Source organism: Phyllostomus discolor, chromosome 8, assembly GCF_004126475.2.
Source record: "Phyllostomus discolor isolate MPI-MPIP mPhyDis1 chromosome 8, mPhyDis1.pri.v3, whole genome shotgun sequence".
Lineage (NCBI taxonomy): Eukaryota > Metazoa > Chordata > Mammalia > Chiroptera > Phyllostomidae > Phyllostomus > Phyllostomus discolor.
Window position 1 is genome coordinate 34821098 of NC_040910.2, and position 23205 is coordinate 34844302.

Genomic DNA, 23205 nt, shown 5'->3' on the forward strand with positions numbered 1-23205 from the left:
TAAGAGAGCCAAGCTATAGTAATCGTTTAATTATATAATCTAATCAACTAAAAATAATAGAATTTTTCTGCAAATATTTCAAAGACAGCTTACTCTTTCTTAGCCAAAAGATTTAAATTTCTATTCCCTACCATTCCCAGCCATTTCTGCCAACATCATAAAAATTACCTTTTATCATTTCCTTCTCACAATGAGAATTCCCTAACCGCACACATCTTTTAGACAGAGACACCTCCCCACGCACCTCCCCACCCACCTCCAGAAACTGGTTCGGAGCAAAGACACACACACAAATAATGACCAAGCTCACATTTCTCGTTTGCCCTTCAAGCGAAGTCGGGTGTCTTCAGCGTGCCTTTCTGGTCTTCGGTGTTGTCACTCATTGCGGGGGGATGTAGTTTAGGACAGCATGAAGCAGCAGAAATAAAAGCTGTTGCTTTAAGAAAACGTTTTCTTAAACACATGGATAAAACAACTTCTACTCTAACTTCCTGGCTGGGTTGCATAAAATCTTAGAAAGGCTCCTTGAAAAGTGAATGTCTTACAAATGGGAAAAAAAATAAATAAAATCTAAAAACTTACGTTCTGAACACATTCCGAAGGATGTCTGATTTGAATTGAAAGCAGGTTTGTATTGATGAACAAACTTTATTTTGTAGAAAATTAATATTCTCTCTAATTAGAAATTTGCCTTGCCATCTTCTCTATTAATCCTGTCTCTCATGGTATAATCATACATGCAAAAAATCAAGTACAGTATTTCCCAAATGCATGGACACTGTGGAAGCTTCATTTTGAAAAAGGCTTTTATTTCCCTTAATACTGGTGACCAAACGTCATTGAATGTACCAACACTTTCAAATAGCCCAAGAGACTTAAAAAGCCTTCTAAGTTTGAAAACCAAAAAGTTCTGAGTTTTTCTGTACCCCAGGACGGTTTTCTTTCCTGAAGCTCAAGCCGAGAAAGCAGACAAAAGAAGCTGATTTGACTGAGCTGTGCCAAGTCTTGCCTTTTTTTCTTTCCTCAGCTCTCCCTCTGCCTCTCTCTCTCCCTCTCTCTCTCTCTTTCTCTCTCACTCTTTGCTCCCAGTATGGCAACCTTCCGAGCAGCCTTGGCGGAGGTCCAGCCTGTGCCAGTCTGTCTGAATTCTTGTCTCCAAAAGATGTCCTTTGCGGATCAATTAATACATTTGAAAACAGGAAACTGTGGTTCGGTAGCGAAATCCTGGCACCAACAGCATCGACTTCTGCCAAATCACCTTACAGATTTCATGGTATCCTACCTTTCATAATCATTACTAACGTGTTCCCGGAGCAGTAATGGAGTGCTAGAAGCCATTCACTGTTCGGCAATGAGGAATCTGTTCCCTAGAAATGTCCATATGCGACATATGCACAACCTGCAGTAAATCAAAATTCTCCTCTGAGAAGTATGTAACTTTAATAAGCACCACATACTGTATTTCTTTTTATAAGACTTGCTTTCTCTTGCCCTGATGCAAAGAATCATGGGAGAAGAGAAAAACAGGCATACAGAATAAAATTAAAACTCTATATCCAAATAAGTAATGCTTTACTCTATGGGGGAAAAAAAAACACAGTTCTGATTGATCAGCAATTCCTATTATTAAGGAAACTCTGATTTATAAACCCAACCTATCCAAAATTTTACTGCAGGTAAAGGGAAGAAAGAATTCTTTTCAAAACATAAATATCAATTAAGAGAAAAAGAAAACACAGGGTAGACTTAATAAAATTAAGAGTATTTTAATATTTTGAACCTCAATTTTCAACATAGTCATTTTACTAAATTCATACTAGTACAATCTAATAAATGTAAATAAATACGGTTTGTTTTTATTTGTAGCATGTACATCTTTTGAAGCAAAATAGCCGATCTGTGCTTCTGTCCTTTGCAGATCAATTAATACATTCAGAAACAGGGAACTGCGTACAGCACACAAATCCTGGCACTAATAGCATCAACTTCTGCCAAATCATTTTCGGCCATTTCATTTAAGGAAGCATTTTTACCTTCAATGCTTGAAAATGCAGAATAGCCACACTCTATAATCATCATTGTTTCATAAAACGAACCCAGAATAGCAGGGTCTAGTCTTTGGCCCTATCTTTCTACGATATATAACCTCATGGCCTCAAATTGCTTAATTGATATATTCTTCAGTTTGCTTACCTATCAAATATAAAAACAAGTGACTGCCTCCCCTGTGCTCCAAAAACACTCTGTCTACACTCAGTATACCTTCATTCTTACTGTATGGTAGTTAGTTGAGTATGTGTCCTCTACCAGCCAAATGTGTCATCCTCACAGGCAGGACCATCTGTCACTTACCTAAGAAAACCAAGTCTTGCACAGAGCTTTCTTATGCGAGTGTTCAACAAATCTGTTAGGTAAATGAATTATGGCAATGGATAACACAAATATCACTCTAAAGTTTTATGAAGCTACGAAACATGACAATGAAAACTAAAACCATACATTACTAAATCACAAACTTGATAGATCAGAAAAATGCTACAGAGATATATAAGGGTTGAATGAAAGCACTAACAAAAGTGTTCTGTGCTACCCTTTCAAAAAGAGATGGTGAAACACGGGCAAAATGACAGTGGGTTTGCAACTTACCACAAAACTATTGAAAACTACAGAAAAAGAGGGAATCTTGAAAGCAACTAGAGAAGTGACTCCTCCTGTACAAGGGAGCCTTGATAAGATTAACAGCTGACTGTTCATTGGAAACCATAAAGGCCAGAAGGCAGTGGGATGACATATTTAAAGTACTGAAAGAAAAAAAAAATCCACCAAGAATTCTATATTAGCAACACAGCAACACTTCGCTTCAAAATTGAAGAGACACTAACAGAATCCCAGATAGGAAGAAACAGAGTCAACTGCTAGCAGGTCTGCCCTACTGGAGATACTAAAGGAACTTCTCTTTCAGGTTGAAATAAAAGAAAATTAGACAGTAACTCAAATCCCATGAAGAAATGAAAAACACAAGTAAAGGCAACTCTAAACACAAATATTAAGGATAGTATAGAAGAATTTTTTTTGTCTTTTTCTCTTATCTGATTTGAAAGACAAGAGCATAAAGCAGTAACTATAAATCTGTGTCAACGGGCACACAACATATGAAGATGTAAACTGTGAGGGCAGGATAGCGGCGGGGGGAGCGGGGGGGAAGTTCTACACTGGAGTAAAGTTTGTGAAATGTAGTGGTACTATTCTAAATTAGATAATTACAAATTAAGACACAACAGTAATCCCCAGAGCAACCACTTAAAAAAAAAAAAAAAAAAAAAAAAAACAGGAAATTAAAATGTTACCACAGAAAAATATTTTAAAATATTTATGTAACACAAACGAAGGCAGTAGTAAAAGAACAAAGTAACAAAAAAATCAAAAATAAAGAGAAAATGGGAGAAGTGACTCCAACCTTATCAGTATTAACATTAAAATTAAATAAACTAAAGCTCCAATTAAAATCCAATCAGTAGAATAAATAAAAATCAGTGATCCAACTATATACTATCTATAAGAGATGTATGTTAGATTTAAAGATACAAATAGGTTGAAAAGGATGAAAAAGTACACCCCATGTAAAAGTAAGCTGAAGTGGTTACACTAATATCAGACAAAACAGACTTCAAGACAAAAATTGTTACTAAAGACAAATAATGACATTTGATAATGATAAAAGAGTCAATTCATCAAGAAGACACAACTATTATAAACATATATACACATAACAAAAGAGCCCCAAAATACATAAAGCAAAAGATGAAATAATTGTAGGAAGAAATAGACAATTCTACAAATAGACAATGTACCAATAATAGTTAGAGACCTCAATACTCCACTTTGAATAATGAAGAGAACAACCATACAGATGATGGGGAAGAAAACAGAAGACTCAAACAATACTGCAAAGCAACCAGACCTAACAGGCATCTACTGAATATGGCACGCAACAGCAGAATACACATTCTCAGGCATACACAGAACACTTCCCAAGCGGGCAATATGTTACACTATAAAACAAACCTCGATAAATTTAAAAGTATTAAAATCATACAAAATATGTCTCCAATCACGATGGAATGAAAGTAGAAATCAATACTGCATAAAAAGATTAGGAAAATCACAAATATATGAGAACTAAATAACAAATGAAGCAATAATAAAGACTAGAGTGGAAATAAATGAAATAGATAATAGAAAAATAATAAAGAAAATCAGACATATTGCAACAAAAGTACAGACCAGTATCCCTTATGAATATAGATGTAAAAATCCCACACAAAATACTAGCAAACTGAATCCAACAACATATAAAAGGAATTATAAACCATGACCAAGTGGGATTTATCCCAGGTATACAGGTTAGTTTAACACACAAAAAACAATCAGTGTAATATACCATAGTAATGGAATAAAGGACAGAAACCACTTTATCATCTCAATAGACACAAAAATGCATTTGACAAAACCCAGTGTCTTTTTATGATTAGAAATTTGGATCTGCATAAAGAAAGGAAGACCACTGAAGAAAGAATAAGTGAAGGGAAAATAAAATGTTTTACTTTTCTTATTTTTAAGTGATCTAACATATAACAGTTTATTCAAAATAAATTTGTTGGTGTGGCTCAGTGGATTGAGTGCTGGCCTGCAAACCAAAGGGTCATGGGTTCGGTTCCCAGTCTAGGGCACATGGCTGGGTGTCCCCAGTTGGAGGCACGTAAGAAGCAACCACACACTGATGTTTCTCTCCTTCTCTTTCTCCCTCCCTTCCCCTCTCTAAAAATAAATAAATAAAGTCTTTTAAAAAATAACAGCAGCAATGTACTCAATTATATGCCTTGTGTATATGTGTGTGTGTATACATATATAAAAACTTATGAATGCTTATACACAAGTGAAGTGAATGACAACCACAAAACAGGGGACAAGAGGGAGAAATTAGGATTATTTTGGTATTATAAAGTATTCAAACTACGTGTGAAGTAGCATGCAGTGTTATTTGAAAATGTATTTTGATTAGTTGTAAATGTATATTGCAAACTCCAGGGCAATCATTAAGAAAACTAAAAATAAAAGAAGTATAACTGATTCTGAGTAAGAAAAAAATGGAATCATATAAAATGCTCAATTAAAACCACAAAAACAAACAGAAGACAAAAATAGGAACAAAGAACAAGGGCAACAAAAAGAAAACAATAACAAATCTGGCAGATATTTTTCCAACTGTATCACTGATCATTGTGAACATCAATGGTCCACGCGCGCCAATTAAAAGACAGAGATTACCAGAATAGATCGAAACATGTCTACACAAAATTTGTAGACAAATGTTCATAGCAGTATTAAATAGCCCCAAGTGAAAAACATCCAAATGCCCATCAATTGTAAACAACATGTGGTCTTTCCATACAATGAACTTTTAATCATCAATAAAAAATTACGCACCAATACATGCCCTAGCATGGATGAACATTTGAGAAAATTATGCTAAGTGAAAGATGTCAGACACAAGTCCATGTATTATATGATTCTATTAATTTGGAGGATCCAGAACAGGCAAATCCATGGACACAGAAAACAGAGTAGTGGACACCAGGGGCTGGGCAGAGAGAATAGGGAGTAGCTAATGGGCACAGGGGTTCCTTTTAGAATGATAAAAATGTTCTGGAATTTGTTGTGATGGTTGCACAACCTCATAAGTACACTAAAACTGCTGCATTTTATACTACGACATGGTGCATTTTATGATATCAGAATTGTATCCCAATACAAATAAAGTTGCAGTCATTCTCTCCAGCATTTTTGAGGGTTGTAACTGATTACTTCCCAAGGTAAACACAGAAAAGCCCTTTAGCCTCTTACATGAGCTAAAACCTTGTCTGTGAATCTGCTTCAGGAGTCCACCCAGCAAATTCTAATGCCTTATTCTGTGCTGACTTCCCAGTTCTCTCCCAGCCAACCCCAGGGTTCCTGGGCCCACTGAAACGCCACTCCCTTCGGCCTGCTCTTGGCCCTGATTCCTAAGACAGTTCCTGCTCTCCTGGACTGCCAGGCCCTTCCTGAAGCACTCAGTCACCCTGTCTCCCCTCCCTAACTGCCAGGCCTTAATGAATTCAACATTTTGACAGTCAACCTCCTCTACACGTTAGCAAACTTCTCTTCCCAGGACTCACCTTGCCCTTCAGACACACCCTGATCCCAGCAAGCTTACGAAGGCTTTCTCAGTACTAGCCCACAATCTGACTCCACCCTTCAATCCCTACCTCTCCTCCTTCTCCCTGTGGTTCCCTCTCCCAGCCCCTCGCTTGGACCGGACGCCACTCCCTGTTCCCATGCAGGATTCTGCCGGTGGGACGGTAAGTTCACAATGGGACATTCACAAATACGAGGCCTCTTCCGTCCTGCGTACACTGTTTATCTGGTTTACTGGTAGCCTCAACACCTTTTGATTCAAGCTTCACACAGAAAGTAGAATCAGAAAGCACTGACTCTTAGAACTTTTAAAATAGCCTAAAAGCTAGTGGTCATAGATGGTAGCACGGTTAAATCTTTCTACAGACTCAGAAGAAGTCTGCTGAGGATAGCAGGACAAACAGGCGGCCAGGTGTACAGAGACTTCCCCTAAACCGGTCGTTTCTCAAACCTTCTACCAGGGAACCCTGGAGTGCCCTCGGTGCTGCAGGGCCTCGACAGAAGACAAGAAGTGAGGGGCAGGCGAGGTTCTAGGACACCAGCCCTGCATCAACTAGAGTATTTCTGTTCTTATGAATTGTATGTATGGGGCTCACACAAGATTTTTGTTCAAATAAAAAGTTTTTCTTTAAAAAAAAGTTTAAAATTCTTTGTTTTGGAATCAAGGAAAGCACTCCTTCAGGAGCTAACCAGACAAGAACTTTTGAGGCTGTGGCTCTCTCAAAATATTTACATGAGTTAATACTGCCATCTGAGATTTATGACGGTAATAAGGATCCACTCCCTACCCATATCAAGAATATATCTACCTTGTCCACAAGATAGAAAATGGGAGGAAATAGAGTTACTTGACCATTTCCCTACTTTCTTTCCTTAGATTTGGACCTTCAGATCTATACTCTGAATCCCCAAAGAGCACAGATTTCGTCTTCCCCAGCTCTTCATTAAGTCCTGAACACAGTTGTCCACTAAGAATAATTATCTGAACAACCACGGTGTGCAGGCATGTGCTGGGGACACGGAGCCCCCGCCATTACGCAGCAGCTGTGTATGTAAGTGACTGCGACTGCAGGTCATCCATCGGCGATGACAGGAGCGTGGCCACGACATCCTAGGAACACGGAAGGAAGTGACCTGCTGAAGGGGCATCTCCCAACCAACCAAACGTCAAATACATGTCACTTTAATTAGAATAAAATTACACTTATTCGTTTTACACATAGTTGTTTGTTCATTTTATGCTTAAAGCAGTACACAAAGGGAAATCCAGAGACACATTAGAAATCACCCCAGCTCTCCGAGGCTTAAAGTCCCCATGCAGATATCTAAGACACTTACAAAACACTATGCCTTATGTGATGTGTTGTTTTTTAAATATCTCCCCATTCTGACTTTTCCGTGTTTCTTCCTGGTATCACGACGCGAAAGATAAACTGCCTTTCTGCAAAGCTCCCAGGTGGAATTGTGACGGCCCACCCAGATTACATCTACTCTCTTCCTTCCCCTCCCCTCTCTGCCATTACACATTTAGTCATTATCTGCACTCATTTATTTATTAAGTCAGGCCTCACTGAGCACCACTTATGTATAAAACATGGGGTCAGAAGCCACCATGAGCACAAAAATGAAAGAAACAAAAGGTAATCATGCTTTAATAATAATAACCATGATAATAAGCATTTCCACACTCTTCAGTTCATGTACTCCTCACCTAGCCTTTGGAGAAAGAAAGGTTATTTTATTTTATGGATGTGGAAACTGACATCAAAAGAAGTGATGTGATTTGTCCAGACCATCAGACACACATCTTGAGACACAGAAAACTGAAGCAACTGCTCCACACTCCATTCTTCAGTGAACTCAGCAAGAAGGGAGGAGCACAGGGGGCCTCAGACATCCCACTACCATTTAACAGTCCCTCTGAGTGGCTAGTAGGCACCTCAAATTCAAGTTGGCCAAACTTGAACTTTTGATTTCTCTCAAAAAAGTCCATTCTTCTTGCAGCCTCCATTGAATGGTAGCACTAAACACTCAGTGCTCAACCTGAAAATCCAAGAGGCATCCTTGATTCATCCCTCATCACCCACCAGGAAGGAAAAAGCCAAATACTATCCAGTGTCGGTGAGGATGCTGCAGACCGAAACCCTCTCAATCGCTGGTGGGAATGTAAAATGGCAAACAGTTTGACGGTTTCTTTAACAGTCCAACGTCTCCTTACCATAGGAACCAGAAATTCCACCCCTAAGTCTACCTGTAAGAAAATATATGTCCACACACAAATGCTCATACATGAACATTTATCGCAGAACTATTCTGAATAGCCACAAACTGGAAACAACCCCAAAGCCCACCACAAGGTGAATGAATAAGCAATATGTAATCCATCTGTCACTACTATGCAATAAAAAGGGCACAAATTACTAAAATGGAGGTGATAAGTATAACAATAACTAATATTCATTTAGTACTTACTATGTGCCAGACCTTGTTTGAAACGCTTCTCATTTTATTTTATTTAATCCTGATGATTATAGTGCCTTCCTCATAAGAGTATTATCAACCCATTTTTCAGGCTAGGAAACCAAGGCGGACAGAGTGTAACTAACTTGCCCAAGGTCACACAGTTAGTAAATGGCAGCACTAGAACTGAACCCAGGCAGTCTGCCTCCAAGTCTGTGTGCCTAACCACTACAACTGAGCTGATTCTCATGTGAAATGATACTTCAGAAAGATTTATCTGGCTTTAATTTGTTTGCTGAACTAAAGGCACGAGTGGCCACAAGACTACTGGAATGACCCAAGCATCGGATCCCATGGGCCAGCTGGGCCCGGGGGGTTAATCACCATTTGCTGCAGGCAGCAGGGGGCAGCCACAGGCTGTGGAGCAAGAGCTGGGCTCCTGTCCAGGCTTCTGGCTACCTGGGCTTCCAGCAACGAAGGAACTAGGTTCAAGTCAGAGGTGGGACACCTACCCCTGGGAAGAGGAGGACTGGGAACAACACTGCCCTTAAGGGGCCAGAAGACATAGACCCCAGGAGTCTGGAGAAGTCAGAGGCACTGAAGGGGGTAAACACAGGCTCTGAGCCCCCGCTCCTGTTATGGCCACCCAAGACCCTCTTAGAATCTGGTACTGCCCAGCTTCTCTCACGTTTCACTTCTGAAGCACAATACTGATTTCATGGTCTCTTCTTTTATTCGTAAATGGATTTCGGGTCTTTTAAGAGGCAAAATTTGGCTTTACGTTTTTACCTAAACCTCCTCTTTTAAATTCAGAATAGTCACTTAGGAATGGTATCTATTTCTCATAAAGTGCTTTAAAATTATGAAATACATTCAATGTCATTTCAAAGCTCCTGACAGGTCTAAATTGTCTTGGATACAGACACCATTAATCCACAGAAATAAAAATCATTTTTATTACCTGAAATCTTCCAAAAATCATTATTTGGGGAAAAAAAAAAAACAGTATAGCAGATAAAACTGTCAGAATGAGAAAAAAAGAAAACCTCAACAAAAATTTCCTATGCATGCTTTTGAAAGACTCAAAAATTAAAAACAAAAATAACTAATCTGGACCGCCCAATCGGATGCTTAACTCAGGCCCCCTGAAATCAGCAGAAAAATTAGGTCTGTGATTTACTCTTGGAAAAAGTAATTTCTTATTTCCCAGGAGAAAAGCTTTGAGAGCATCAGTAGATTTCTTTGATATCAAATATTTCTCATTATTGTGAGTAAATTATATTTAGATCAAAATCATATGAAACAGATTTCCCTTAAAATATCCAAGAGATTATAAAAATACAAATGTGTCACATATCCAAAAATATGTCTCCCCATTAAAATAATTAGCCAGAAAATAAAACTAACCTTTATTTTCAGATGTTTCAGATGTATTAAGTTCAAAATAACTTATTAAAATTAGATTGTCATTTGCTGATGCTAAAATGAAATTTATAATCTTTGGTGTCCTTTTAAAATCCCTGGAAATATGCCTTCACATTTTTTTAACCTAGAAAATAAATGTATCTGAATTAGTGATAAGTTGAGTAGGAGCCCAAAATTTTATTTAAATGCTACATACACAACAAAGAATATAAATACAGGTAAGCATTTCCAAATTCTTGAGATATTCACCCTCTTGCTCTTAGTCACAAGGTTCATGGCTTAATTACTCTCATTTGTTATTTTTGTCTTCCTCACTATACTATAAATTCCTTAAAAGAAGATCATTAACTTTTTAAACCATCCATTAATATCACATCGAGCACATCTATTAGTTTGGTAAATATTTACTGAATACCTATCATGTTCAAAGGTAGGTGCTCCAGGAATAAGAAATTGCAACAGTCCTTGCCTTCAAAGATGTTACTGTTTAGTGAGAGGTGGGCGGAGCAAAATTATCATGTGACAAGAGTAAGAAAGTCACAAATAACCCCCAGTGGAAAGAAGGGCCCTGCACACCCAGTAACTCATTACCATTCCCTCCCCCAATCTCTCTCCTACTTAGTTTGGCATCCAGCTCAAGCTCCTGTATTACAAAATTCCTTCCTAGGTCAATGTAGGAAAAGTCCACCATCTCTGAGAAAATAATTTGAAAGGGCTTTTGAAGTAGAAAGCGGGGCCCTTACAGCATGGTTATCAGCCAGAACCCATGGCAAGAAGTGCTGGATCTGTTCTGTGTGAAAGAAGATTTAAATTTTCTTAGAAAGGAAGGAGGAGCAGGGAGGGAGGTGAGTGCACTCTGAGAGGTGCACGGCTTTGTCTGCCCTGAGTTGGTGAGGACTGGGGACAACCCGTGAACAGAAGGCTGGCCGAAGGCACTTGAGAACGGGAGTATCTGATGGAGGATTTTCACCTCATTCTGTGCCCCATGCAGTCGGCCCATCCTCCACCACTCCTGCCCCACACTTCAGTCAAGTCTAGGGCATTCTCAGCTGTGTTATGGTAAATATACTGGTTAAATTCAGTGTGAAAAAGAGATAGTATCTGAGAATATGGAAAACCTAGAGGAAAAGGTAACCAAGAAAACAGAAACATCCCATACACATGCATGTTTAATTTAGAGAAATCCTAAGGATAGCTTTGGACTTCCACAGTTTGGAACTGAGGTTTCAGCCAAGAGCAGGAGGTCCGGAATAGCAAGTGCGTTATGTGGTCGGCTCTGCCAGGTTCTGACCACCAGAGGGGTGCCAGATGAGTCCACATGGCCTCATGCACACTGGCCATGTTTTCACTAGTTCTCACGTGACGCTTCCTGATCAACCCCTTCCTGACGGTGATCTGGGTTTGCCTTCAGACTGGATCTTTGTGCAGCCCTGACAGGTCTGCCCCAGCACACTGTGCTGACCTGGCATCTGCCCCTATTCCACCCCAGCACTACTTCTGCTGCAATCTGTGTTGTGACATCTTGCCCAAGCATTGCCCCAGCACGTTACCTCAACCTGCCTCCACACTGCATTCCATTTGCTATTTCTGTCTTTAGGCTGACGATTTAGAGGACTATGGTTTGCTACATGACCACTGTGGAAGACCTGGCACACAGTAATTAGGGGAGACTAGTCCTTGAAGGGAAAGCTGTTGACAAATTTTACCTTTAGATAACAGAGTTGCAGGCTGATTCAGAACCAAGAGTCTCCAAAGAACAAGAGGGTTCCTGTGTAGCCCACGTGGAAAGAACTTTGCTTGTCAGGCCATTACAGCATGGTTCTACTTCTAAACTGCCTGTGGGTTTCTTCAACTGTGCCTTCAAATATTCAGATATAGGGGGAGGAAAGTCTCAAAGAAATTTCAAGAGGAAAATCAAATTTTTTTTAAATCTGTAAGTCATCCCACAGAGATGAAATAATAATGAGGAAAGATAAAGTTAGCTCAGTAGCAGAGAGATGGATTCGTGGTTGCCAAAGTAACTTCCTCCAGATGGAGAAAGAGACTATCAGGAAAAGTAGTAACTGTATTTGCAACCATGTCACATGCCTCCATTTTCTTTCTCTCTCTCTGCCTTTTCAAGGGGGGAAAGAAGAAGCGGGGGGGGGGGGGGGGGAGCAAGTGCAAACGTGCAGGAAAGATGCAGGGCTTAGAGCTTGAGTTAATACGCTTCTGAGAAAAGGAGATTAATTCTGAAGGGAGCAGAGGAAGTGTTAAGTACAATACAAAGGAAGACTTAAAATCATGCATGAATAGGAAAAGAACCTCCAGAAATGTTGCTTTCGAGCACTTTTTATATAAGCAAGTGGGCAGCCAGAGAAGGTAAGTGAATGGCACAACGTTGCACAGCAAATCAGTAGCACAGCCAAAGCCCAAAACTTGCAAAGCCACCCTCAGTGGTCATTCCACAAGTCCACAGGGGCTTTTCTCCTTGGTTTTTCTGAGCATAGCAAGACTGGGTGTAGGGGAAAGCATTAAGTGGGTTATGGAAGCTGCTGCACAGGCCATGAACCCTATGATTATTAACTTCTGAAATGCCAAATAGAGAAGTCTAGTAAACGTTTACCTTGAAGTAGGCAAAAAAAAGGGGGCAACACTTACATGACACAATACTTGGTAATAGTTGAGTTTAACAACAAAGCTTGCATACCTGTAAATGTTATCCTTTCTAGTGAGGAATGCTATAATTGGTGATGCAGCTTTAATAGGCAGCTTTATTTTTCTCAGGGGGGAAAAAGTAAGTACTGGATCATATTGCTGAGCCAGGTTCTACCACTCACCTGGTTCTTGCAACTTAAATGTGTACGCATCATGCACTTGGAGGAAAACACTCAAGGGCAAAGCCGTGAAGAAGCAAACCTGCAGCCTCCAGGGCACTGTCATGGGGTGCGTCCCAGGGATGCAAGCAGGTAGGAACCTCCACCAGTGGCAACGGAAAACGGGAACAGTATGTCTAGTGAGCATGCCTGTAGCCCTACCTATCACGGCCTTCTAAATGTCATTCTTGTGAAAAACTAACTAGAGACCACTGGCTTGAAACAGGTGAATCTCATTTATTTTCTATAAAGCCGAATCCAGATGTAAGGGTAAGGAAGGCAGGTACCTTTGGTTACCTTTGGTTACAAGTGACAAAATCCAACTTGAACTGGAAGGGAGGGAAAGGAGGAGGGGAGACGTGGGGGAGAGGAGAGAGAGAAACAGCAAGATGGAGGACCTGATTTTTGTGTTAAGCGTTCCAAGGAAACGAACAATGAAACTGAAACTGTAGGAAGGGCAAGAAGGTGCTTAGATCTCAAAAACAAACAGTGAGAACCTGAAGACAGCCAGGCTATCCACCATCTCTGTCTCCTTAAGTGTGGAGCTTCCTCCCCTCCTAGTGAAAAAGGATCTTCTCCAGAGAAGCAACTCCAGAGCAACTACGCATCCTGTCGGCTCCAGAACCGTACATTTATATCCCCTGTCTCTGGAGTAGAGGCACCCAGCCCTGGGAGGGACACTTGACCCGGAAGGGTCAGATCCCACCCCAAGTAATCTGCAGAGCTGGGGGCAGTCACCATAGAAAGTCTGCCTCTTGCAGGAGCCAGGTGAAGGGGGCTGAAGCAGATTCCAGGCAAGGGTGCCAGGCGGAAAGTCTGGGCGAGCACACCGCACCCACCCATCTCCGTCACACAAGTGCCAGGTTTGTGTGAGAGCGTGCGCCTGCACAAACTGCCCATACACGTCGTCTCTCAAATATCTGCTTCCATTCTTGTCTCCAACGTGGCTTCTTACACTTGATATTAAGTTGGCTGAGAAGAGGAGGGAAACAAGGAAGCAGGAGGAGGAGGGCGGAGGGGGAGGGAGAGAGAAGGGGTAGGGGAGGAACAAAAAGGAAGTTTCAAAGCTGCAGAGACATCTTCATTCCACTCCCTTCTCCTCCTCCAAAAGATAAAAAAAAAGCTATGATATTCTTATTGGGCAATAGCAATGCAATTTTCCATGTTGGCTATGTAAATCAGTTCTAAATTTTAAAAATACTATTTTGTACATTTAATTTCCTATGCTACAGTTCTTGATGAAACCTGGTTGGGCTTGCATTCCAAAACCTTAAAAAAAATTAAACATAAAAGTGGAAAAGTTTAGGCAACACGCAGCAGTAAGCCGTCCCCTAAATGTCCCCACTGGACACATCACACTGCAAAAGAACCATTCTGCACATCTGCCAGGAGCCGGGTATCATTCGAGGCTCTCTCTCCATTATCTCAGCTGTTCTCAGAAACATCCATTTGAGGCAGGTGCCACTGTTTCCATTTTACAAATGAGAAAACTCAGGCAAATTTGTTTAAAGTCACGCAGCTGGTAAGCATAGGAAGTGAAGTTCAGAGTCACAGACCAGACATGAAATGCCTGTGCTTTCCACCAAATCAACTCGTCCCTCACTAGAGAATACAATTCTGGATGCTGCTTATTTATACTGAGGTGGCAAACATCCACCTATGGTCATGAAAGGTCCTGCAGAGAGAGATAATAAACAGGCATTCATTTCCCAGCATCATACACCACAGCACAGATGAGTTTCCATATCTTGTTATTAAGTCAAGAGAGGACGGTGGTACCCTCGGGAGAAAAATATGAATGATACTAAAGGAATGCAGCAAAGTCAATAAATCCAGAGACCAAGATGCTGTGTTATCTCCATAGTAGTTATGCTGGTACTGATAACCTTGCAAAAGTTCTCGGTGGAATTTGTTAAATCAAAAAATCATCTCTTGATTTTGGAACATAAGACAATGTCTGTTTTATGTAAACACAACCTTGGTGAAACTGCAGATAACTGCAGCTCTTTTGAAGTTATTTTCTTCTGTCACATTGGGAGCCATTTCCTTCACTCACCAATAATTTTACATATTTGTAGAAAGACTTCTATAAATATTAAACACAAATCGTAATACAGCAGCTAAGAGCTCAGATCTCCTCTAATAATTATTTGGAAAGTCAGCCATTGGGTTCACGCAAGCAGTCATAATCAAATTTCTAAAAATGCACAGTTTGTGCTGGAAAGCAACTTAAAAACACAGCAACCACTTATTGAGATTCATTAATATTAATACCTATTGATCTGCACCATACTAAAAGGATTTTACTGAGCAGACAACTTCCAAACATAATATTATACAGAGTATAAGCTCAATATTCTTTCATTCACTTAACTAATAATTATTGTAGAACATAAACATATACAGGCATGGGAGACACAAATAAGTAAATAAACCCTCACTAAACTTAAAATGCAGTTATAGAGAAAATACTTACACATATTAAAGTTAAATCACTATTACAAATTTAAACAATAATAAGACAACAATACAAACATCTTCAAACAATATGCTTGAATGCCAAATGAGTAGTGAAGAAATGCTACAGATTTGTAAGAGAGGAGGGGCAAAATGGGTTGAAGAATAAGAGAAGACGTCACGGAGGAGTAACTGAGTAAAAGGAAGCTTGGCAAAGAAAAAAAGATTTTATCAGTAAAAGCATGTTCTAAAGAGAGTAGTAGATCGAGCAAGCTAGAACAAAATGTGTATGTAGAGATGCAGGACATAATATCTCTACCTAGTAATGATCAATAAGCACAAAACCACAATGGTTTACCTTTCAGTGTTCAAAGGAGCATATTCACTTATTTCCTAATTGAGGACTCAGTCCATCATTTATCCAGCTTCTCATCTTCAGCCAAAGCAACAAGCTTGTTGAAGCTAAAGACTTTAAAACTCCCTTAAAAGAACAACTAGAACAGGAACAGAATCATAGAAATGGAGATCATATGGAGGGCTATCGGTGGGAAAGGGGAAGGAGGAGGAGGGGGGAAAGGTACAGGGATTAAGAAGCAAAAATGGTAGGTACAAGATAGATAGGGAGATGTTAATAATAGTATAGGAAATGGAGAAGTCAAAGAACTTATAAGCATGAACTTATAAGTATGAACTAAGGGGGGATTGATGGAAGGAAGGGGGGTACTGGGCAAAAAGGGGCAAAGGAGAAAAAAAATTGGGACAACTGTAATAGCATAATCAATAAAATATGCTTTAAAAAGACTCCCTTAGAAAAACAAAATATAATAAGTAACTACAGTGTAAAGAGTTATGGAGTTTATATTGCAACACTCCCCTGAGCCCTTTAGAAGTCACTAAAGTGTATCCCAACATCATGTAAACATTCCGAAACAGCAATGCAGACTACAGTAAGAGTCAGGGAACCCAGGCAGGAAAGAAAGTTCAGGCCATGAAGTAAATGCAATGCAAGTAATTTGCTCAGGTTTCCGGTCAAGGTGAGGAGTTAACAGTAGTTGTAAAGCTAACAATCACCCGACATACTAATGCTGATTAGGAATACAGACACGGCAGAGCAGGAAGGGCCTTTGGAAGGCCGCCAGATCTACACACATCCATACTCTTTCTCTGGCCGTGGGCACCAGCCAACAAGTCAGGGTCGAGGTCTTGGTCAGTTGAAGATGCAACTGTGGAGGGATTAAGAGTTTATAACCATCTTATGATATTAAGACATAGGAGGAACTCTAATGCCCCCCCCAAAAAAAACCCTAAAAGAAAGACCTCAGGAAACTATAGCAGCTATTCCGAAGCAGATGTATACATAAGATGAAGCCTAGCCTTCAGCTCTCTAATGAATCTTATTCCGAAAAAAAAAAAATAACAATTATTATAATAATAATACCCACAATAATATACCCACAATATAATAATAAAAACCCACAATAATAATAATTGTGGGTTTTTAATGAACCAAAATGAAATCCTGTGGTTCACATCTCACCCCACCACCCCACCAGAGATTCATATTTAAATTTATGTAACATTCCTCAAATCCAGTGTATGTTTCCCAAAAACTATTGCAGCAAACATATATTCATCCAACTCCTAATTTTCGCTAGAAAAATAATATTCCCTTTTATTCTACTTATCAAAATAAATCCGCAGAGCTTCATAGTATAAGCATAATCCTGAAAAAGGGAAAAAACATAATTTCTTAAACTAAAAGTTATGGGCAAGTGGCTCCTCAAGCTCCTTCCCATCCAGAGGCAGTGGGATGCAGTTCCTACTCTTGGAACTACACGGTTCCCCAGCAACCAGCCTCATGTTGTCAGGGAGAGACTGTGCTCGGCACCCACACGGGCTGTCTCAGCCGCTGCAGTCTTCCGTGCGGGGAGCAGCAGCGCTGTGCGGCGCTTCTCCGTGCTTGTACACACATCTCAGTGTGCGAGGAATGCTAAGTGGTTAGGTAGGAACTCCAGGGACCAGCAGGAGTTGCTGCCGAGGGCTTACTGCTAGATGACGTAGCTTTTTGTGAATTGGTCCTGAAGAAGAGATAAGGACATGGAGGTTTTCAGCAATGCAGTGTTTTCTCGGGGGCTCTGTTTGACAGCTGGCTGGCTACTCCATTCTGCAAACTCTAACACGGCTTTCTTTTTATCTGCTAACTACAGCACATTCAGGGTTTTTTACTTGAGGTTTCATTTTCTCCGGCTGGAAAGCTATGAATTCCCTCGCAGCCTTTCATTTCCATGACTCTTGCCTTTTGGGTAAAATCTGTTAAAATATCCATTTTTTTTCAATTGTCCAAAGAATCATTTTTGGCTTCATGTGAACAATGTTTTTTAGTTTTCCATACTGTATTTGACCTAAGCAAACTATAAATTACCTAATTGTAAACTACACATTTTTTTAAAAAAATCAAAGTTAAAATATGAAAAAGTTATGGAGAAAAATTCAACACTGATGTTATTACCTTACCACAGAAACATCTTCAAAATAATTTATTTTATATACACGTTCTGGAAAGATATTCAGTGTCCTTAAATTTTATATAATGATAATATATTCATAAGAACATTGTAACTCTGCATTTCTTCCAGTTTTCACTATTACCAATCCTGGCTGTATTATGATGTAAATTTAATACACTCACACAACAAGCTGGTGGATTGGAAACGTACCACGCTGAGAAACGCTGCAGGTTTGCTCACGTGAACTGATACAAAAGCCCTGCAGAAATATAAGGAACCATGTCCTGCATGCAGGACATTAACCTTCTTCGACCTCTCTTAAGAGATCCAGTTTACAGACAGAAGAGGTACCAGTTGACCAAGACGATAGGACAATCGATCTCTGGTCAAGATAAAATCAGCATTTGGCATTGCTAACCCCCCCCCCCCCCCCCCCACACACACAGGACAACAGGCCCAAAATGAAATCACCAATGCCAATTCCCACATCACAAAAACCAAGACTTAACTTAGTTACAGTTTTGGCTCTCCCAGAAGAGAAATCTTAACCTAGTCACTCAGGAATTACCTGATCACCAGTTAGGTCATCTGCCCAACAAACCCCTTATCCCCTAGAGGGAAGTAACCTTGCGATAACCACAGGCCTGTTTTCCTAGCAAAACTTCCTCATTCTCATTCCCTTCTGCCTGTAAGAGTTTCTCGTTTTGTACAGTTTCTCAGAGCTCTGTTCTACCTACTAGACTGGATGTTGCCCAAGTCTAATAAAGTTTTGCTCTATTAGGATCTTAAATTTTTTAATATGCCTCAGTTTATCTTTTAACAACATCATGAGTCAGAGTAGTTGAGTATCTCACCAAATGAGAAGAACATGACGATAGCACATCCAGGAGGAAATTACCGGAAGACCAGGCTGTTTAGCCATTATAACCCAAGAACCCCAGCTGTGCCAGCTGGGCACCGTGAATGAGTCGGGAGTTCAGGAAACACAAAGGGGAACAACAGCAATCACTGAGCTCCAAATGTATGAAAACAACTTAACCTTCACCTCCCTAAGGAGACACAGTGGAATGAAAGCGCAAAACAGGGCCCCAAAACCCTAGCTCCACCTCTAATTCCAAGAGCAATCTAAGCTGAAATAGTCCCTAAAGGCAGCATGGAAGGGGAAGAACTGAATTTACACTTCAGAGGCCCAAGAAGATTGAGATGGGAGGTGAGGAAGACAGCAAACATCTTCCAGGAGCTGGAAGGAGGAGGGACCCAGGAGCTGGAGTCAGCCTGGCCTGGGGGGGGGGGGGGGGGGGGGCGGGGGGAGGCGGGAGCAGAGACCCGACACGGAGGTCAGCAGCAAGTCACAGAGAGTCTCCAGCTCCAGGGTGAACAGTGTCATCACACAGACAGCACAGAGCTCCCGCCATTCCCTAAGCAGTGACAGAATGGAAGGTGAGGTTTCAACAGGCATCTGACACTCGTGCTCACAAACAACTGGGGAAAATGAAGACAGAGGCCAAGGAAAGTGTGATGGTTAACTTCCCGTATCACCTTGACTGGGCTAAGCAATGTCCAGGTAATACATTATTTCTGGGTGTGTTGGTGAAGGTGTTTCTGGTAGGGATTAGCATTTGAATTGGTACACTGAGTGAAGAAGATGGCCCCCACCAGTGTTGTGGAACCTCATGCAATCTGGTAAGATTAGAACAGAAAGGTGCATGAAGGGTGAATTTACCCTCTGGAGCTGGGACATCCATCTTTTCCTGCCCTCAGACACTCCTGCTTCTCGGGCCTTAGGGTGCAGACTGGGGCTTACAACACTGGCTACCCCGGCTCTCAGGACTTCAGGGATGCACACGAGTCACACCACCAGCTTTCCTGGGCCTCCAGCTTGCAGACAACAGATGGTGGACTTCTTGGCCTCCAGTACCATTTGTGCCAATCCCTCATAATGAATCCCTTTCTGTAATATATACATACATCCTGTTGGTTCAGTTCCTCTGGAGAATCCTAATACAAAAGGCAACAAATAATTAAGACTCTTGGGAAAGGAACATATTAAATATAGAGGCAAGGATCACAGATGCATGCAGCTAAGGTTTGGGGGACTTGGGAGAATAGTAGTGCCACTAGCAGAAACGGGCAGATTAAAATATGTACCTAATGTTTTGAAGAGAAAATAGTAAGTTTGGTCTCAGAACTGAGTTTAGGGTTACAACAGGACATAAACATCCTGTACAAATTTGGAAATAGAAAAGTGGAACTTTTGCAAGGTTAGATATAGATTTCAGGAGCCACCCGCAGACAAAAGTAGAAGGAAAGAAGCTAGCCAGTCATCAGAAGAAGGGTAGAGAAAGTAACGCGGTAAGGACAAAGAAGGGGATGATGCCAGCAAATGCCAAAATCCCACTTATCCAAAGGTAAGGCCACTGTCAGATGCTCCCAACCTCTTACCATCTCTTGGATTAAAATGTGGTAAGGAGATAGACACTAGTTAAAATAGTCATTTTATTGGCTATATGATGGCTATATGATGACAAATCCATGGCCCACTAGAAATCTGACACAACCAAAGCTCTGGGCAGCATGGCAGAAGCTCGGTCCTCTTGAGCCAAGCCTGCGCTGATGCTCTGAAACATAGGAAGGAGAGGAAGTGGCAGCTAAAGAGCTTGCCATCATATAACAGGGTGGATGGACACTCCATTCTTCAGATATGACCCACTCCTTATCACGCAGGCATCCATTTGGCTGCAGAATTTCTTTTGCACTAATAAAGTTTTCTGGTATGATAGGAAAAACCAGTAACATGGAAACCAGCAAACAATGGCAACCCCAAGGCCCCAACCCCTCCCGTTCTTACCCTCTTCGACCCACTGTTCTACTGCTCGTTCAAACACGCATTGCCTATCTGTTGTGCACTGTAACGCACAGAATGTGTGTGGTATTAGGTATGGTTCTGTTCAGAGGGGACCACCTCTCTAAGAGCTCACAACAGAGGATGCTGGAGTTATTCAGCAAATACTTATTGTCAGCCTGCTGTGTTCCAGGCACAAAGAATAAAACATTAGAAATTGTGAATTTTTTTTATCCCAGTGATTTTTTTTTAAAGTTTTTTATTGTTATTCTGTTACAGTTGTCCCATTTTTCCCCATTTGCCCTCCTCCAGCTAGCTCAACACCTGTTCTCACAGTGAATCTCCACACTGCTGTCCATGTCTACAGGTCATTCCCACATGTTCTTTGCCTAGTCTCTTCCCTTTGAAGTGATCACCGGCCGGCAGTGACCACGGAATACCGTGGATGGCTCGTCAACACTCAAGAAAAACATACAGAGACAACCAGGTCCTGTGGGGAAGTAGGAACGAAGTTTCCACTCTCTCTGATGGGGAGAGCACCCCGTTCCCCCTCCGGAGAGGCTTTTTATTGGTTTTATTTGCATAAGAATTCAGGTAAAGCTCATTACTCATTGCTAGGAAGTAAGGATCAAACAATAGGTAACAAGGAAGTCTGAGGGCCTATTTTGAGTCAGGGTCAAAGAGCTGTAAAACTTTGAGGAACAAACTTACTTCTTCCTTGGACCCTTATCATTCAACTGAGAGCATTCTAAACAAAGCAGGTTTCACAGGATTTTGCATATTCTTTCTTAGGCCTGATCACCCAGGGAACCCACCCTTTTCAGCACAGAGCTGCACCACCCTGTCATTGTTTCAGGCTTAGGTGGAGCAAGGGAACTAAGGCAACCAAGAGATAAGGAAATTTTCTCCCAGACGATGAGGACTCAGGCTATGTCAAAGCCAAGGAGCGAGGGTCCATCACCCCCTTTTGCTGTAGCCCCCAAAATCCTTTCTTGGGGGCCTTCCATGTGATCGTGCCTGTCTTAGATCGTTCCCCCCTTGGGGAATCTTTCCCGTCATTGGCTAACCGACCAAGCATTGGGGTTCAGTTATGAATGAAGCAGCAGAAGCAGCGCTCCTGCCAGGAAGATAAGCTTTTGTCTCCTTGCTGGCTTACGGTCCAAGGCCACTCCCTCAGCCTTAGCCTTGGCAGGGGTTACAGCTTCTGATACCAGGCAGGGTGGTCCCCAACACTTCTTTCCACCGTTATCTCCCTCTCCCCTCCCCTCTGGTTGCTGTCAGTCTGTTCCATGTCTCCATGTCTCCGATTCCATTTTGCTCATCAGTTTGTTTTTGTTCATTAGGTTCCTCTTATAGGTGAGGTCCTACGGTATTTGACTTTCACTGACTGGCTTATTTCACTTAGCGTACTATTCTCTAGTTCCATCCATGCTGTCGTGAAGGGCAGGAGTTGCTTCCTTCTTTCTGCTGTGTAGTATTCCATTATGAAAATGTACCACAGTTTTTGGATACATTCATTTACTGATGGGCACTTGGGCTAAACTGGGAACTTATGATAGAAGAAAGCTGAAAAAATAGGATATAGAAGATCCACAATGTGCATTCATCACACATTGACACCTCAAAACCATCTTTTGCAGAATTCATCCTTTTGTACATCACCAGAGTTCAATGATTTTGGCTGGCACTGGGTGGCAGGGCCAGGCAGCTGCTGTGGCATGGGAAGGAGCCTGGCCATCTGCCAAGGCAGCCCGGTGATGGCTGGCTGTCTGCTGGGGCCTTAAAGGGGCTGGACCAAGCTATGCAAACAGGCCTCAACTCTGGTCCTTGCTGAGGGCCTCAAGGGTGCTGGGGGCTCTCTGGGGGCTCATGACACAGGCTGCTGTCTCCTCACCCAACCAAACTCCCATTCCTCACCTCAGCTGTCCTCACTCTCCTCCCTCCCCGACCTGAGGCAGGGGCACACTGTGATCCTTGACCTGAGGGTAGCAGGCCAAGGCCCTACATGGATTGTGCTGACAGTGTAACACCTCTTTCCCCACCGCTGTTGCAGACTCCTAACAAGTCCCTGCTCAGAACTTTACAGATGAGCAGCTCCGTCACTCATCCTGGCCAGCAGAAAAGTTGACCGTTGGTCATGAGGGTGATTGAGAGGAATGTCTGAAATCAGCACAAATCCATCACCACCAGTGGAAAAACAATTAAGAGTACATACACCGTGGGTCTAAGGTCACCCATGCTAGCTTCTCTGTATTACATTGGCTGCGCGATGGCCACACAAACAGACCACCAGTTTTGGTCCTTGCTGTCAGACATCAACCATATGCTGCCTGACATCCACAACCCACACTGAGTGCCCTGAGGTAAGCAGCACCCTCTGTGAAGTGCCATAGACCAGAAGATAAAATAAGTATCAAATAGCCCA

At 41.5% G+C, this 23205-nt stretch overlaps 1 protein-coding gene across 3 annotated transcripts in view; it reads right to left on the bottom strand.

Moving 5' to 3' along the window:
- The window catches only part of MSRA (methionine sulfoxide reductase A), a 337717-nt gene that overhangs the window by 308564 nt on the left and 5948 nt on the right, over window positions 1–23205 (bottom strand). Inside the window, exon 1 of one of the 3 annotated variants that reach the window (XM_036032023.1) lies at window positions 583–982. The exons of the other annotated variants lie outside the window; for them this stretch is intronic. Coding sequence (XP_035887916.1) covers window positions 583–595 — 13 coding nt within the window. The 5' untranslated portion in view covers window positions 596–982. Of the gene's footprint in view, window positions 1–582; window positions 983–23205 lie in introns of those variants that run through there. 3 annotated transcript variants of the gene reach the window in all.